The sequence below is a fragment of the Numenius arquata genome, chromosome 9 (assembly GCF_964106895.1).
Source record: "Numenius arquata chromosome 9, bNumArq3.hap1.1, whole genome shotgun sequence".
NCBI classification, from domain to species: Eukaryota; Metazoa; Chordata; class Aves; order Charadriiformes; family Scolopacidae; genus Numenius; species Numenius arquata.
In genome coordinates this window covers 10,503,251-10,521,121 of record NC_133584.1, presented here as the reverse complement: position 1 = coordinate 10,521,121, position 17,871 = coordinate 10,503,251, and the positions used below count along the sequence as shown (strand labels likewise).

At 42.4% G+C, this 17,871-nt stretch overlaps 1 protein-coding gene across 2 annotated transcripts in view; it reads left to right on the top strand.

Moving 5' to 3' along the window:
* Positions 1–628: 628 nt before the first annotated feature.
* Positions 629–17,871, top strand: part of TSC22D2 (TSC22 domain family member 2) — a 29,987-nt gene continuing 12,744 nt past the window's right edge. For both annotated transcript variants that reach the window (XM_074153474.1, XM_074153472.1), the window contains exon 1: positions 629–2,622. In XM_074153474.1, the coding sequence (XP_074009575.1) occupies positions 629–2,622 (1,994 nt within the window). The remainder of the gene's footprint in view (positions 2,623–17,871) is intronic.

The following is a 17,871-nucleotide window of genomic DNA, read 5'->3' as shown; positions in this document are numbered from 1 at the left end:
TCTTGGGCGAGGGGAGCCGCAGTCGGAGCCCGCGCTCCCGGGGCCGGCGCAGCGCAGCGGGGGCCGCCCGCCCGCCCGCCCGCCCGAGGGCCGCCCTCTACCTCCTCCTCGCCGGCCCTCCGTCCCCGTCCCCCCCCCACCTCCTCCCCGGGGAGGGTTTACCCGCGGGGCTCGCCCGCGGGCTGGTTCCCAGCAGGATGCGCCTGGCGCTGGTCTCCAGGTAGAGCGCGGAGACAGGGCGGCGGGGCCGGGGCGGGGGGGGTGGGTGGGTGGGGAGACGGGGCCGTTTGGGCCTCGCCCGGCCGCCGCGGGGCCTCGGCCCACTTCTGCCCCGCGCCGAGGCCGGTCCCGCCGCGCTCGGAGCGGGGGCTGCGGCGAGGAGGAGGAAGCGGCCCGCGTCCCGGCGGCGGGAGGAGGGCTGCAGACGGGGAGGAAGAGGAGGAGCCCCGCCGCCCCCCGCGCGGCCCGCTGCCCACCAGCGGGAGCGGCGCGGCCCGCCCGCCCGCCGCAGGAAGCAGCCGGAGGATGTGCGGTAGCGCCGGGGGCCCGGCCGGCACGCCGTGACAGCCCGCCCCGGCACCGCGCTCGCCTCGCCCCGGCCGGCCGAGCCCCTCCCCGTGGAGGAAATATGTCCAAGATGCCGGCCAAGAAGAAGAGCTGCTTCCAGATCACCAGCGTGACCACGGCTCAGGTGGCCAGCAGCATCACCGAGGACACCGAGAGCCTGGACGACCCGGATGAGTCCCGCACTGAGGACGTGTCTTCTGAAATCTTTGATGTTTCCCGAGCCACCGACTACGGCCCCGAGGATGTCTGCGAGCGGAGCTCTTCCGAGGAGACTCTCAACAACGTGGGCGAGGCTGAAACTCCTGGCAGTGTCTCTCCCAACCTCCTTTTGGACGGGCAGCTGGCTGTGGCTGTTGGTGGAGTAGCTGTAGCTCCGCCAGCTGTGGCCCCCAACGGAGGGGCTGTGCCTAAGAGTTCCTCTGTGCCCCTGCCAGCTGCTGCCCCTGGCAGTGCTGTGGCAGGAGGCAGCAGTGCTCAAACCGCCTTGCCCTCCACAGGGCCTTCTGCATCTGCTGCTCCTGGGACGATGTCTCAGACAGTGGCTGCTGCGTGCAGCTCGCGCTTCAGGGTGATCAAGCTGGACCATGGTACAGGGGAGCCCTACAGGCGAGGACGATGGACGTGTATGGAGTATTATGACCGGGACTCGGATGGCGGTGGCGTCCTGGGCAGGACTGGAGATTGCATTAGGCACAGCAGCACCTTTGAGCAGGCTGCTCAAGAGAGGGACAGTGGCCTCGGTGCCACAGGAGGTTCCATCGTGGTCTCGACTGTGCCAGCGTCTGCCCATGGCCCCGATTCTATAGCTGACAGTTCCCTGACTGCTGTGTCACAGCTGCTCCAGACAGAGAAAATGAACCAGTCCTCTCTACAGCAACCTAGTTTTGTCATTGGGCAACAACAGCAGCCGCAACAACCCATAGGTGGGGCCATGCCTCAAAGTACTGCTCAGCCTATGTTTTCTGGGGCTTCGGTCGCAAATCAGCAGATGATGGTGCCACAGCAATCGCAGCCGCAGGTAACTACGCAGGGTGTTGCACAGGCTGGACCCAATGGGAAAGGCATGGCACCTCCAAGTGTGACAGTAGGGCAGCCAAGCATTCCTGTGGCACAGCAGCAGGTGCAGCAGGCAAACATACCGGTGACTCAGCCTCAACAATTTGCTTATTCTCAGTCCCAGATTCCACCAGTGCATCTACTGCCGACGCAACCTTCTGGTCAGACCGAATACATGCAGCACATGACAATTATGCAGTCTCAAGGAGCTATTCAACAGGCTACTACGGGCTCTGTTCCAAGTACTGTGGCTTCCAGCCTTCCTGTGGGGCAGGTGACCGGCCAAAATCCCTCACCTGTGGGAGCGCCAGTGATGGGGGTGTCAACGCAGCCCGGCGAAGCGGTCGGACAGGGATCGGGATTAATGCAGAGTGGCCAGACACAAGCTAGTCAGGCTGCCGTTCCGCAACCAGGAGGTGTGGTGCAGCAAGGCATCGGACATGCAGGGGTTGTGCAACAGAAATCTGTGACTCAGCATCAAATGGGTGGAAGCAGTCAAGTGTCCGGAATGCCTGGTGCTCCCCATGCTGTGGTCTCTGGAGTTCAGAACGTGCCTGCGGTTGTGCCCGGTACAAGTGTGCCTAGTGTGTCTACCACGGCTTCTGTTACTATGCCAAATGTCCCTGTTACGCTGGTCCAGTCCCAGCTGACTAGCCACACTTCTGTCAGCAGAAGTACCGGCGTTGTCCAGCCACAGCATGTCGGACACTCGTTAATGCAAGGCACGCCTAATGTACCTGCACATCTGCCACAGTCAAACCTCGGACAGTTTCAGACTCAAGCTCAATCCTTAGTAGGCCAGATTGATGATACTAGAAGAAAATCGGAACCCCTACCTCAGCCACCACTTTCTCTTATAGCTGAAAATAAACCTCTTGTGAAGCCTCCCATTCCAGACACTCTAGCAAATCCTCTTCAGTTACCTGCAAGTACTCCTATGAACAGTCTTGCCAGCTCTGTGTTTGGCATACCTATTCCTGTTGATGGTGATGAAGACAGGTATGAATTATTTTATAATGCCATAAAAATACTTTTTCTTAAGGGAAAAAAAATTACCTTTCAAGTTATTTTTGACCACTTTTATTTCAAGTGGTTTTTGTAAATTCATATTTTCAGTAAGTCATACTGAAATTTACCTGGGCTGCTACTTTTTTTTTTTTTTGAGTATGAAACGTAGCAAAGTGTTTAGGCAAGTAGAGAGCTGTACTTGTTCTCAGGCTGTGAGTGTGATTGCTTTTCTCACAAAACAGGGCAGAAAGTAGCCTGAAAGCTGCTTAATGCACAAATAATGTGACCTCTTCCTAATCAAAGACTGAAAACTGTCGTTCTGCACCCAGTTGCTCAGTATCCTCTCTGCTTTCCCCTGGGCGCATCGTAAAACACTCTAATGACAGCCAGGTTAAAATGGGTTTATCAACACCACTATACTGCAGTGTCATTCAGAATAGGAGTGTAGTGCGATCTCAGGGCCATCAGGTGAGGTATCTTGGAAAACTTGAAGGCTTATTTGTGATTTTTATCCTGCTGTTGAGTTTGCACTTCATAGTATCAGTTGGTAAGGAAGGTACTTGCATCTGCATATGAATTTGTATCCTTTTACACAGTGAAAGCTCTACAGGTAATAGTCCTTTGCACAGGAAAAACACGAACATGACTGACTTGGGTGAAGATGTAGGCACAGTGGAAAGGATAACCTTACAATGAGTTTTCTTTATAGAAAAGTAATTTAGAAGTATTAGTTGTAACACGGGTGTGTAGTATGATAAGCAGACTGATCAAAAGGCCTGAGAGGTAGCAGGATGTGACTTGCTCTCTTAGACACGTTAGACTGCTCTGAAGGGTAGTGTGATGGCTAAAGCTGTTCTTAATTGTCTTCTCTGAGAGAAGACTTTCAGGGAAAGCAACGTTTGAGCACTAAATTAATGTAATTAACATTTACTGCTGGGATTATTGCAGTTTGGAGGAATGAAACACGTGGGTTATACGTGTTTGTATTTTTTTGAAATAGAAGTAACACCATTATAAGAAGGTCTGATGTGCTGAATTATCCTGTAAGCCTTCCCTCACCATGGGAGAGTGTCAGACTTTTAAGATAACAAAGTCAGTGTAGCTCGGTGCGCCTTTTAGGAAAGCAGTTGGGGGGGGGGGGGGTTAGAGTGTAGTGGATGGAGAAAGCACTTCAAAGACAAATTAGTGTTTGGAGAGTTAAATCCACAGTAATGCAGGCCTTGTGCTCACTGGAGCTTTGAGTAATGTTGCGTTTGAGATACTAACTCTGCTAATGCCTTTATGCAAGCAAAAGCTGTTTTTTGGGGAGTTGTGCTAGTTCTGATTAAGGCAGTAAAGGACTTAGAAGAAAAAGTTAAACAGTTAAAATTTTCTAGCAGTTGTGCCTACCTTAAGAGGATTGCTGACCCAGCTGACACTCTTCTTTGTGCAAATAAGGTTAGATTTCAAGCTGGTAGGTTTTTTTTCATAGCTCAGTATATTATCAGATGATTTGTCTTGTGTTTAATCATTCTGATGATTAAGGAGTCAGAAAGGAAGGAATTTCGTTTTGCAGAGCTTCTAATACTTAATATTTATATAAATCGTAGTAACAGACATGATTATCTGTGACAAATGAATCACTTTATATAATGATAAGGAAAAACTTGTCCTACTTACGCAAACCTGTAGGCTGCTAACTTTGTGTCGCACGCTAGTGAGGCAGTTCTTGGTGCTCTAACCCTGAACGATGAATTTTAAAGTTATCTTCCTAGTTTTCTAGTTTTTGAACTTGAGCTGCATTGCAGCATCGCTTCACATGTTCTTTTCTAAAGAAACGTTTTCAGAAACTTGGCTGTGAGAACTATGAGTAAGAAATAGAAATGGACTCTGAGTGCAGAGCGCTCTTTTTGACGTGCCACATGATGATGTTCAGTAGAGAAACTAACTTGTGGTTATCTGAAAAGAAACGTGTACTTCTCGGTTGTCCGCTTCTGCACTGGGTGATAAAACCTTGTCATTTGCTGGGGTGATACATTAAGCAAGGAGCTATATGGTATGTGAGAGTCTCTCCTGGCTTGAAATAGCTTTCTTTAGTAGCAATATCAATAAGCAATAGAAGCTTACTTTAAACAGGCCTAGACTACATACAAAGTAGGGGATACGTACAGAGCTAATAGATCTAAGTTTATTCTTTGCTCCCCTCAAACAGTAGCCTGACTTCTCCTAGTTTCAGACAGAAAAGACAAAAAACCTAGCGGCTTGTTAAAGCTGTTTTACCCCTTTGTTTTTATTTGGTTTACTCATTGAGAAGGCTTTATTATAAAACTGTCTCCTTCTTGTCTGCCCTTCTCTTCTTGCTCCTGCTTTTTCCCTTTTTCCAGCCATTTAAATTGCACCACTACTCTCATGGGCTTATGCCCAGCTGCTTTATCTACTGAAATCAGTGGTGAAATAGTTAATGAAGACCTTCAAGTGTCATTAATAGGTGGAGGGTTGACACTCTGATAAAGCTAATAGGGCGCAAAGGGAATTCACACATCATGAGTCACTGTTTCAGGCTGCCTGCAGGTTCAGGAAGTTAATGCTTGGTTTTGTTTAGAGAGTTTACTTTGTGATCGTAAATACTAGAAATTTGTGGAAAGCGTTTTTCTCTTTTATCTTAATATTAATGTATAACCTGCCTGCCTACACATTGACCCCCCCCTCTTCCTGGGTATCTACATTTCTTCTGACACCTTCAATTGTATTAAAATATTTGTACATACTCGAAGCTTAACAAACTCATGTAGATGATTCTCATATAGCCATGTTCTAAAATAGTGATTCATCAAGGAATACTGCATAGCTCTAAATATCCTGGATTTATTTAATAAGTCATTCACTGTATATGTATATGAAGAGCATATGCTCTGTATATGAAGAGCAACTATTCTAAAGGTAAAATAATTTAGGGTGGAAGAAATACAGTAAGTATGAGATGGAGGTCTGGTATAAAAATCTGGTCAGTTTTTATCTTTCTGAAAAAGGTATTATTCCTATTTTATGGTCTGATGTTTTAAATCAAAATACATCTGAGAGAGTTAGAGGTGGAGGTGTAAGAATATATAGCCCGATATATAGATAGATGTGTAGGACTATGTATCTATAGATGAAGAACCGACTTTTTTGCAAGACCTTGCCTGAAAATCTTTCATTTCCTGTTCTGATACTCCAGTACACTTTTACAGTAGTCTAGACAAAACTATATTTTCTTGTATTGACCTGATGAATAATGAATAATTAATCAAGAAATCTTATGGAGTGGGAGGGGGAGGAGAGAGGGTGGGTAGGTGGTCCAAAAGAATTAAAAAAAAAAAAGTCTTTGGCATGTCACACCTTCCATTAAAATGCAAGGCTTTTTCAGTTGATGTGTCTAAATTGCTAAGCTCTTAAAAAGAGAAATATGTTCTGTGGAAATTTATGAAGATCTACAGCATAACATATTTTTAATTTCTTTACTCTACTTGTAGCCATATTTAGAGACAAAAACTTTTAACAGTGTTCAAGGATGAAGTAGTACTCTGAGGCAGATGTGAATATTGCAATCCACTTTGAATTTGGAGTCTGACAAATACTATAAAAACACAAGTAGAACTGGATCTCCAGATTGCCCTGACTCTTCATTTGCTGGACTGTAGCAGCAGTGGAGATTATTCTGGATGGAGGGCAGTTAGAGCACCTGCCAGGATTTCAGGATCAGGGTACGTCAGTTTCTCTACTGCCTTTATGCCCATGTGTACACAAACTTGTAGTTGACAAGCATAATATTCCAGCTGGCTTAATAACTTTATTTTGGCTCTTGGTGGAAAAGAAATATGTTGCCTCTGTTAAAAGAATGTTACTGAGAAAGCTTGTTCAAACCTCCTACATGTTTGGCAGACTTCTGGGGCAAAATATTACGAGGCATGTTGGAAAAGGAGCGGAGTATAGATGATTGTCCAGAGATAGCTGACCAGCTTGAACTGTGCAGGCTGTGTTCCAGGGACGCTAATGAATGGCTGCGATTGTGAACTGTCAACTACGGCAGCTAAACTGTTGAAAACCTGATTGTGCAGACCTCTTCACAGCGTGTATCTCTCAGCTCAGCTAAATCACATATTTGTATAGTGTACTAACTGTTGGTAAAACTGAACTCTTGAGGCCATGTCCGTAATATAAGGACCAAGCTAGGCATGGGCATTAATATAACTTTGATAAGGATTTTCCTTATGTATTGCCCTAGATGCGTATTTTATCGTACTTCTAAAGAAAAAGGGAAGTATTCTGCAAATATGTACCAGAAAGCAATACTTGAATTGTATTATTATTGAATACCGTCCCTTTCTTCACTTTGCTCATAAACTTACTAGAGATTTGAACTCCACTGCAGTGGCAGACTTGAATGTTTTTAGCTCTCCTGAAGGATTGTGTTTATGGGTGTTTGTAGAAACAGGTGAGAATGAAACATGGACAGACATGCCCCAAAGTCTTGGGTGCCTACAGTTTGACAGCCAGAACTCCAGCATTTGAAACACAGTTGAGACAGGACTTCCAAGGTGAATGTTGCAGTTGGTGGTATCAAATGATGGTTAATGCAAACAAAACTCCAATTAGTTGTGTCCACTTTTTGCTGTACTTTCTACAACAAAAATTAAATAAGGTAACTCCAGCACCACACCGGTTTCTAGATTATGGAAAGCCTATCCTGCTACGCATTCAGTTTTTGAGTGTTACAGCATATCTAAACAGAAAAATGCTGTTGCTCATTTGACAGAGCTGTTTCCCAGTTTAAACATTTGAATGTCTTTGTTAAGGAGGAGTCAATACATGCTTAAAATTAATGAGCTGTAACTGTTTCAGATGAGAGAGTTGTTTAAAGGAGGAAAGGGGGGAAAATACTTGAAAGAAACTAAAAATGTGAAACAGTTGAATTTATTTTAAAGACTGTAGTGTACCAGCTCTGACATCAATGGTTCTCTGTACCTCGTACTCCTAAGTATTCTGCTCAGCTGCTGTGGGTTAAGTTTTTTTCTGCTCCCCTATAGAGTGCAAAGAGTGCAAGTGTTCCATAGTCAGCTCATTTCTGAATGCTGTCTTGTATGGTAGAAATAAGAGCGTACATTTCATGGAAGCTTTTTTAAACTTCTTGTTAAAAGCTGAATATGCAAGTATTCAGCTTTTTTGAGCTGGCAGGACTACCAAACTGCTATCAAACTACTGAAGAGCTGAAATTTCTCTCTGGCTGTGCATTTTTACAGGAGGTGCTGATAATCTTTTATGACTTCAGATAACACTATAGTAAAAAAGAATTGTTCCCTGTTACTGTATTCCCTGAATACCAGCCTGTTGGCTATATATTAATTTTTCAGTTTTAAAGCTGGTGATTAGCAGCTTCTGTTGCTCATGGAAAATGCAAACCTTGTTTGTGCTTTCTATGTGTCGGCAAAGATTCCATAAGAAACTTCTGTGAGACTTCTCCTGCTAAAGTACAACTGGTTTAGTTCTGGTAGATAAATCTAGATTGTCAGCCACAGGTGTCTGCTTTTATTCCTATATTTGACAAAGTGTAAAGACAGAAGTATTTATAGTAACTGCAAAAGCTACTGTCTTCTGAGAAGGTTCTCCAGACGTAAAAGGTCACTTGAAGTGCAGTATAAGGTTGTATCTTCATTCCTCTTCTTGAAAATTCCTCTATCTTTAAACTTCATGCTTCATAAATACAAATGTGTATTGAGTGCTAGTAAATTCTTTGCATTATGGGATAATCTATTTGTACTCATGCAGGGCAGGTGAGTTACTCAAGACACATGAAGGACAGCTGGATGCTTGCCTTTTTTTTTTTGTCATGCAAAATAAAATTGTTCCAAGATGTTTTTTGTATATATCTATTCTCCCTTTGAAGCTAGGAGTAGCACATTTGTATCAGGACAGCCTTCCTGAGTGCTTTTAACAGGGCAGAGAGAAGGTAGAAATATTAGTTAGTGCCATAGAGAGGTGTTGGTTGTCTATCACAATGACAACTGCCGTGTTTGTCCAGTACTCATTGAAGATTACAAACTGAAATAGGGATCTGTGTCAATAGCAGAAACCAGTTACAGAATCGCAGACTGGCTGAGGTTGGAAGGGACCTCTGGGGTCCATCTGGTCCAACCCTCTGCAGGGCCACCCTGTTGCCCAGCACTACGTCCAGGTGGCTTTTGAGTGTCTCCAAGGATGGAGGTTCCATCACTCCCCTGGGCAACCTGTGCCAGTACTCGGTCACCTGAGAATGGATAAGCAATGAGATACTGGTTTCAGTGAAGTATCTGAAGATTTTGTATCCCTCTAGAGCAAGTCTAACTTGTCTGGTTTATTGGAGGATGGAGTGATCAAAAATAAGGGTTAAAAAAATCCCTGCTTGCTTCTCTGTCAAGTCATTTCAGCTATTTTTGTAAGGGTGTAGATGACAACTCCTGGGAATGTCTCCTATGTAGAACACTGTTTGGTGGCTGCAAGGACTGTAAATACCTTGACCAACCCTACAAATGCCACTTCAAAAATACTGTTTCTTTAAGCCAAGCGGTAAGCTCTGGTGCTAACAGTGCTTTAGTTAGAACTTTAGCTAGAACTTTAGTTAGAACTGGTGTGAAACTTGAAGAGCTGCAAAGAACCTGTAAATGGTGTGGAAAGGCAGACAAATATATTTATATTATACTATGTAGCAAACCATGCTGTACATGGTCTAGGTTCTAGTACCTTTTTAAAAAGCTAAATACTTCATTTAAAATGCTTGCTAAGAGATGCTTTCTTGACCAATGTCACATAAATAAGGACAGATGGCATTTGGCTGGGCATGTTCGAATCTGTTTTCTTCGACTTGCCTTTTTCCCCACAGATAAATACTGAAATACTTTGTTGTCAGAAAACCAGGAACCACTTGTATTTATAGATAACTGAAATACCTGAAACTGCTGTACTGCATCTTAGTGGGGAAAAAACAATCTCATTTTTGGGCTGTTTTCTTTGAAAATGACTACTCAAGCCCACCGCTCCACTATGCAAGGCCACTTTCACCACTAATCACAAGCAGCTTCTCTATCATGAGTAGGTTTGAGCAAATCTAGTTTGTGGGCAGAGCAGGCAGTAGGAGCCTAATCCTCTACAATAGCATGTTCATACATGTTAATAAATGCCTTTTTCTTTACCAGCCAAGTTGTGTAAAAGTAAGTATTTTTAAGAGTTTTGACATTTCTTCCAGATTTTTATATGTCTAACGCAACGCTAGCAAATGTGGATCTTCTTAATTCAGGATGTTATGTTTTCTACAACCTCCTTTCATCCAGTGTATCAGGGTCTGCTTTTTAAATGCATTCCACGCTTGCTATTTTGAATGGGATAATTTACAAAAGAATAATATGGCATAGTGACGTTAACTGGCAAATGAAAATAGATGCTGAGGGACTCTGAGGTGAAGTTCAAGATGTTTGTTGAGACCACGTAAATTATTTTTAAGAATTCCTTTTTTTTTCTTTTTTTCTCCAGCTTGTCTTAATTCATCCAAACATAGTTAATATTGATGGGCCTTTCTGTGGCGTTTCTTGAAAGCTACTTAATAGTGGCAAGAATCCGTGACTGGGTCACGCAAAGACTTTCTGGATTGGCATTAAGTTTATCAACTTCCAATCTATAGTTGTTTCTCTTTGAAGAAGTTATCTACTGTGGTTTTTTTCCTTGAAGCAAAGCTGTGTATCACGTGAACTACATTGTCTTGTATCCTCCCTACAAGAACTAAAGGTTAATTTTACCCAGTGAGAAGACAAGTTATTAATATGCGAAATCTTACACTTGTTATGTGTTTTGATTTGAGAACAGAATCGCTCAGATCAGTCCTTACACAGTCTGCGAGATGATGTAATTAAAATTCAGCCTGACTGACAACCACGACAGGCTTCACAAAACAGCCTTGCTTTATTAGCACGCAATGTTTAATGAGTGTATCCATGACAATGCAGTCTGCAGGGAGGAAGAACAGGAGAGCATTGGTTACCTGGCTAGAACAGAATTACTTAGGAGTGAACCAAGCACGCCGAGCCTGGCTTTGGAAGGTGTGAAGACAGGATGTAGAGGATGGAAAAGATCATTAGCAAGTCCTGGACAGCCTTAAAGCTGTTGGGATTACAGGGTGGGCTACTATACAGGGCTCCTGAGGTTTGGGGACCAATTTCTGCGACCCGAGAGAATTGAACCCTAGAGTTTTGAGTTGCAGCTGCTGAAATCAGAAGGAAGGCATTTAGGAGATGAGCATTCATTCTTTCCATTATTAGTATCAAATAGGCATATCAGAATTTATTATTTGAACTCTTCAGCAAAGCTCCTTCAGAAATACCGAATTATTATTACCTAACACAGGTAACTTTATTTGAATTAATTAATGAAATTGTTACTGACTGCTGTTACTTAGTTACACCTAAAGGCAAGGTGCCACTGTTTTATTGATCCAAGGCTCTGTAAACAGTAAACATGTCTTACTGGCCTCACTGATTTTGGTCAGTATACATCAACTCTAACTCTCTCCTTATAGAAACTTGGGTTCACGCTTTCAAAGGGTGTAATAAAATCAAGGGAAATGTCTCATTTTTCATGTTCCTGTTCTCTACTGATTTAGTGTCTACCAGGGACTGGGAAGGCAGAAACTACAAAGTGATGTTAATCAGAGAAGGCTTTGAATTATTAGTAGCAGAAGTGGGTAGACTTCAGTGAACAACTAGGTACAGCTCCACCTGAAACGTCTAGGCTGGTTAGCTTCTGCATAGCAAATCTTCATGAAATGTCTGTGCTAAAGAATGTTTTGTACTAGCTGTTCTCTGGAGTGGAGAGTAGAAGAAACTACCCTGATTTTACAGCTGGGAACTTTGCATTTGCAGAAGACTTGTTGATGCTGAATTATTGTAACCTGTTAAGTGAGTTTGGATTTAATATTGTGTCCAAATGCTTCTTGGTTTATTTAGATCAGATTTTCATAGTCAATAGTCAAGTCCTTTTAAAAAAAAAAAAAGAAAACTTGCTACTATTTTATCAGATGATGATAAAGTGTAGAAGTGAAGCTAAGTCACCTTTTATCTCATAAATCGGTGTCACCTCAGGTCTGTCGGTTCAGTAATGGTGTGAAATGGTGTGGTGCATCTGCTCTAACTTGGTACAAGGCAGTTAAAGGCTTCAAGTGTATTTTTAAAATGCAGTGGTGAGCCAAGTATAAAAGTGCTTTCTGCAGCTAGTCAGTGGTGGGACAAGAGAAGAAGTAGTTGGCATCTCTCCTGTATAACTGAGGAGCATGGTTGTCCTCAGGTGTGAGAGCACATGGTGATGCCAGTGGCTGCTCTTTGTTCAGGTGGGCTGGAACACCTGAGAAGCTTCCAACTATTGCTCACTAAATACTCAGATTATTCGCTACATCTGCCTGGTCTGACCGTTATTAATGTTGATCTAACCTACTCTGTCCATCCTGTATTCTCATTACCAGATTTCGTGGTTTTATTCTTTTCCCAAGCACTCATAGGGACTGAAAAATGTTACCAGTATCTTTTCCAGAGGGTCAAGCCCCCAGAGCAGGGGAGAGCTGATGCCGGCATCTCACCAGAGCAAGCCCGTGACCAGTGAAATGCCTTTGCTGGGCTTGCTTGCCCTGTGAGGTTGAGACAGTCGCCTCTCATTCACGTCTCCTTAGAGACTTTTAGTCAGTGAAGAAAGTGATTTTTCCAAAATCCACTTTTAAGAGCAAGGCAAAGAAAGTACAGGCTACTGCTCTGCTCCTTGCTACGAGAAGGAGGATGCAACTCTGGTAGCAAAGTCTAGTTCTTTCTGTTCTGGTACTTGAAATCCAAATGTCAGGAGTTTGAGATGCAGCTAGTTGAAGTGCAGCTGCTGGTGTCAGACTTTCCTGTCTTATTCCAGGTGATGTGTAATTCTTTGGTTCTCTCAGTAAACTTACCTGAAGATGACTTTCATTGTTTCTGAAAGTGTTGGGAGGGAGTGTGTAGTTTGTTTGAAAGCAGCTGAAGCTGAGTGCTGGTGCCGCTGGCACTGTCTTGCTAATGGTGATCTGGGTGTTCTTTCATCCCCTTCCTCTTGAATTCAGTTATAAAACTGCTGTTAAGCATGTCCTGCTTTGGTGATTTTTAGCACTTAAATTTGTGTATGTCTTGATTTTTACCGTGGCAATCAGATCCACGCAGTATGCTTTTTCTCCACTGCCACAATATTTTCATTTAGAAGTAGCTCATGAACCCCCCTTTCAAGTCCATCATGATGGTTGAGAGCCACTGTCCCCGAAACTGTCGTGCAGGCTGCCAATTGAGTCAGCCTTTCCTGTCACCTGTAGCTAGAACGCACTTAAAATTGAATGTAATGGTGTCTAATTCTTACTAGTTTTTCAGGGCATGTAGTTCAAGTATAATGGCTTTAAGGAACTATATGAACAGAATATGTAATTAAATGCAAAAGTTAAGAGCTTTTAATCTTGAAATTTTTTTTGTCATTAATTCCACATCATCTTTCCCGTGTTTAGTCTTTGTCAATTCTCTCCCACAAAGCTTTGTACTCCAGCTGCTCTGTTTTGTAGGTGGAGTCTTAGGAAATAAAGCTGATCAGAGTTGGAGTTGATTTAAATAGAAGGTGATATAAATAAAGTGAAATGTCTTTTAAAAGAAGAGAGATGAAGAAGGAACTGTTACTAGTGTAAACATAATCTTGAAATGCCACAAACTTTACTGAGAGTTTTCTGATAAGCTATGATCAAGCGATTCCAAAACCCTAAATAAATCACCCCAAGTGTTTTAATTTGGAGATCAACTGTAATCAGTCTTCACTGGAGGTCATGGCTAGTAACCTAGTTAAACACAGGCTTTTATTGGTGATCAGTAAGACATAACTAAAAACTAACTCGGGTTTGAAATGCTTCGGGGTAATAATTCATCCAATATTTCATAAACTTTAGAAACTACAGAGGGATTAATATGTTGTCATGTAGTGCACATCAAATTGGGCGGTTGATCGCTCAAGCTTTTTTTATGCCTTGTTCATTACCATAGTAAAAACACATCCATGTATGTTGATAATTCTCCTAAGTTCCGATTGTGTGCTTACCATCAGGTCTCTTGATTGTTAAATCATAATTCTGATGTTACATAAAGGCTAAATACTTTTATTGCTAACCTCATCTTCAGGCTGTTTTTGAGTCACTTTTTGGCACAGTGGAAATAATATAGATGTACAAGTGACAGGCTAGCATCTCTTCTTTGATAAATGTGGCTGAAGAACAGTCTTATTTACAGGCATCTTGTCAGGCTCCTACAGCTTTCTACACAAAGGACAGGACGCTAGAAGCTTGCTGTTGAATTCCCAGTCCTGTTGCTGCATCACTGTGTGATTAATGACCTTACTTCTAAGACTGGGAACAGAAGAGTAATAGATGTTTTTACTGATATTTTCTAATCTTAAACTTGGTGTGTCAGTATGAGCTTTGTCTGCAACTAGGAAGAATTTTGTTTTGGAGTGGTCATTTCACTTTCCACCAAAAAAAAGAGATGAACTTTACAGCTGAACAGAAAGGCAGTTTGATTTCAGAGTATAAACTAGCCTTTCTTTACTTCTTTCTATTTTATTTCATAGTTAAATTTGGTTCCTATAGGAGTTCATCCTATTCAAAGGAAGAACATCTGCTTTAAAGTTCCTGCTAGTTATGTCTTGAATTCTCAAAGAATTGTGAAAGATGCGCCTGTGGGCTGATCTGGAAGCTTAAGGGTCTGAAATCTTTTGGAGAAATAACGGTTTGATCTCTTCTAAAATAAGTATGAGAATCCCAACACTTCTGTAAGAAGTCTTTTCTATTCCTTGTTGTTTGTGTGGAAAACAATTCCAATGTTGTAGCTTAAACTCTTTGCTACAATTAAATGTTTTTGCTGTGCTTATACCTAACAGGTGTGAGAACAAGTTTTCTTCTCCTTTGCAGATACTTTAAACTATGTGAAGCCTGTAAGTGCCTCTTTCAGCTCTTTTAGATGCTTATTTTTCCTACTTAGTGATTCTGATTACTGGGAAAAAAATTGGAATATGACATGTCTTCTAGTGGTTTTACCTGGACTTCAGTAGGCTTAGATCCTTCTGGAGAGTTTGTATCCAAAACTGGCCATAAAAATCTAAGTTCAGAGCTCAGAAGGGCAGAATAAAACAAGACTTCCATTAGTATGTGTACATCCAATGTAAGAGTCTTACAAGTTTGACACCTTTGCAAGATTTTTTTTTAACTTCTTTTTAGATTCTCTTCTGTGGAATTGCAGTCAGCTACTCCTTCCATGTTTTGTACCTGTGCAGCTGATTATTGCTGCCACTGCATAGTACTTCATGCTTATCCTTATTGAATTGCATCCTTTTCATTTCAGACCATTGCTCCAATTGGGCAAGATCTTCCTGAATTATATTCCTGCTCTCCAGAGTGCTTGCAGATCATCTGCAGGTACCAAGATAGTCTGTACTCCACTGCCCAAGTCATGGATTACAGTATCCTGTAGTGCACTTGGAGGAGACCCCTGGAGAGCTCTGTTTGGTGCATCTTTCCACTGAACCATTGGAGAGCCACATGCACACAGTAGTTATCAGTGGCGGACCTGCTTTGTATAAACCATGTTCTTACTTACAAAAATGTCATGCAAGATGGCATTAAAAGCTCTACTAATTTTATAATGTGGTCACATCTTCTGTGTTCTTTCTATATAAGCTCTATTAATTTTTCTCAGAAGGGATTTTTGTCTGACATAAGCTTCTGAAAAGGCCATTTGTGTTGGCTTGCTGGTCTCTAGGTGATAATAAATAGGTGGTTCTGCTTTTCTTTGGTTTTCCTCTGAGGTATTGACCTGTTATTTTCATGTTCTTCAAAGACAGGTGCTTAGGCCCTTTTAATCTTTAGGATCATTCCTGTTCTCAAAGTTAATAAAAATAATAGTCGGTGATAGAGAGAGAGAGAACTGTGTGAGGTGGTCAGGTGTGAATTTTTTGTTTTGCCACCTTTTAGGAAGGCAAAGCATGGTATTCTTCACATAGTCTCCTCCTGTTGCCCGTAATTGCTGATGTTGGTCAGTAGTTTGAAGACTGAAACATAGCTTCAGCTGTGTCATGAACAAGGATGTTAGTATTCCTCCTTCAAAGGTAGAAGCTGGAAAAAAGGCATCTGTTCAGCAGCCTCTGTATGCCAAGCTGGTACCCAGCACTTCCAAAGCCAGTATCGTTATTTAAACTAAAAGGCATTTATCTGTGTACTTGAAAACTTGCCAGCTTTCATGGGCATGGTTTCTAGCAAAGCAGAGCTGTCTAGAATAAAGTTTGTATTTGTCATATGCTTGTCCTGATTAATGCCAGTGGGAGGATATTCCTTCAAATATGAGGTGAGGCTTTGGATGTGATTTACACTTCCCTTTTAAAGGGACAGCTTGAAGTTTCGAGTAATCAGAAAACTAATACACAATTCTTGTCCTTTAAATTTAGATGAAAATCCTGTTGCATGAAAACTGTTGTTAGAAGCTGTAACATCAGAGTGTGTTGTGAATATTGAGCTTTTTGTTGTGTTTGTGAGCTTTTAAAGGAAATAAATATGGTATGTGCTGTAGGACTTCTTTATAGAGAAACAGGGCATTTTTTACCATGTGAGATACAGTTTGAATGTTTAAATGTGCTGAGTTAGTTGTCTGCCATAGTCTCTGGGACCAGAACGAGCCACTTGGTCCTTGGAAATGCCTGTTCTCTCTCAGCAGGCACGAAGGAGGAGCAGTGCCCGGTGTACCTCCTGTGGAAGAGGAGGTTGGCTCTCCTTCTTTGACTCAGTGTCAGGGACACCCCCTTTCTGGCTGCTCTTGGCTCCGCTGTGTCAATTTGCCAACAGTGGGGACCGAGCTGAGGAGGTGGCTGTCTGCTGAGGAGATGACCTGAGGAGTCTGCTTCTCTGGTCCAGGTTGTCCCTCGGTTCAGTTCAGGCAGCGTCAGAAGGGCTTGTGAGCTGCAACGCAGCAGCAGCAGGCTAGATAATGCTGCTTCTGTAAGCTGGTTTCTCAATAGTTTCTGCAAACTGGAAGGAGTTTTTAGTAATTCTCTAACGTTTACTCTTTCATGTGGTTAAAAATAGATGCCTCAACATTCTGAAAGTCAGTTGCGTTAGTTCAGACCCGCACATCAGGCATCATTCGTGTACCTCTGTGCGTTTGCTTTTCCTGTTTAGATAGCGTGCACACATACCCTTAACATCTTGCTAAAATGCAGCTACAGAGTAGAAAATGTTCTCTTAATTGTCTGAAGTAATGCAAAAGCGATTTCAACAGCAGGGGATACAAATGAGAATTTAACGAGGACAGCTTTTTCATACCTTTCCAGATACTTGTTTAAGAATAGTACAAGAATAAATAGTGCATAAAAATAGACCGTACAAAATGCATACTGCGTGGCTGTAAACCACAACTTTTTACACCTAACAATAGCAACGGGGTTTTATATGCTGCAAGTAAATTTATCTTGGAAATTAAATGACTTTCTATTTACAGTCACTTTCTGAGGAAGAGAGCTTTTACATAATCCTCACAGACAACTGAGTTAGAAAGAAGAGCTTGGGTCTGGTCCTTTCCCTCAACAAAGGAACGCTCTGTTATCTGCAGATGCCAATTGCTTTCCATACATTAAGTCCCTGTATCTCTCAAATGTCTTCTAGCTATTGTGTTTCTCTTCCTATAATTAGCTATATTTAGTTGTCACTCAAGTGTGCAGTGCTTCTTATGAAAACAGAAGTAGTACCAGCGTGATCAAGCAACTCCTGTAGCAGATTTTAAGCTAAATTCCAGGCTCACGTAGAGTTATTTTTTTGAAGGGCAGAGTGGTGAAGGGAGGAGAAGTGACAGACACTTCAAATGATTCCCGATCGTTGCTGATACACAAATACTGTTATTCTTGGGAGGTTTTTAGTATACACCTGCCATGGGAAGCAAATTACTTCAGATAAATGGTGTTTTGTTATGGTGGTGCTTTTGTGACACACTTGTTTTATGATTTCAACTGTAGAGTAATTTGAGTTAAATTGAAATAATTAATTAACTTGGAGACAGTTGTTTTAGGAAGTTTTTTTGCCACGAACTTAAAAACATATGCTTCTAACGTTGGTATAAACTTCTAAGCTTAAATCTGGCTTTAAAAGGACTTTGAACTAATAATGGCTTTTCTGAAGATTTT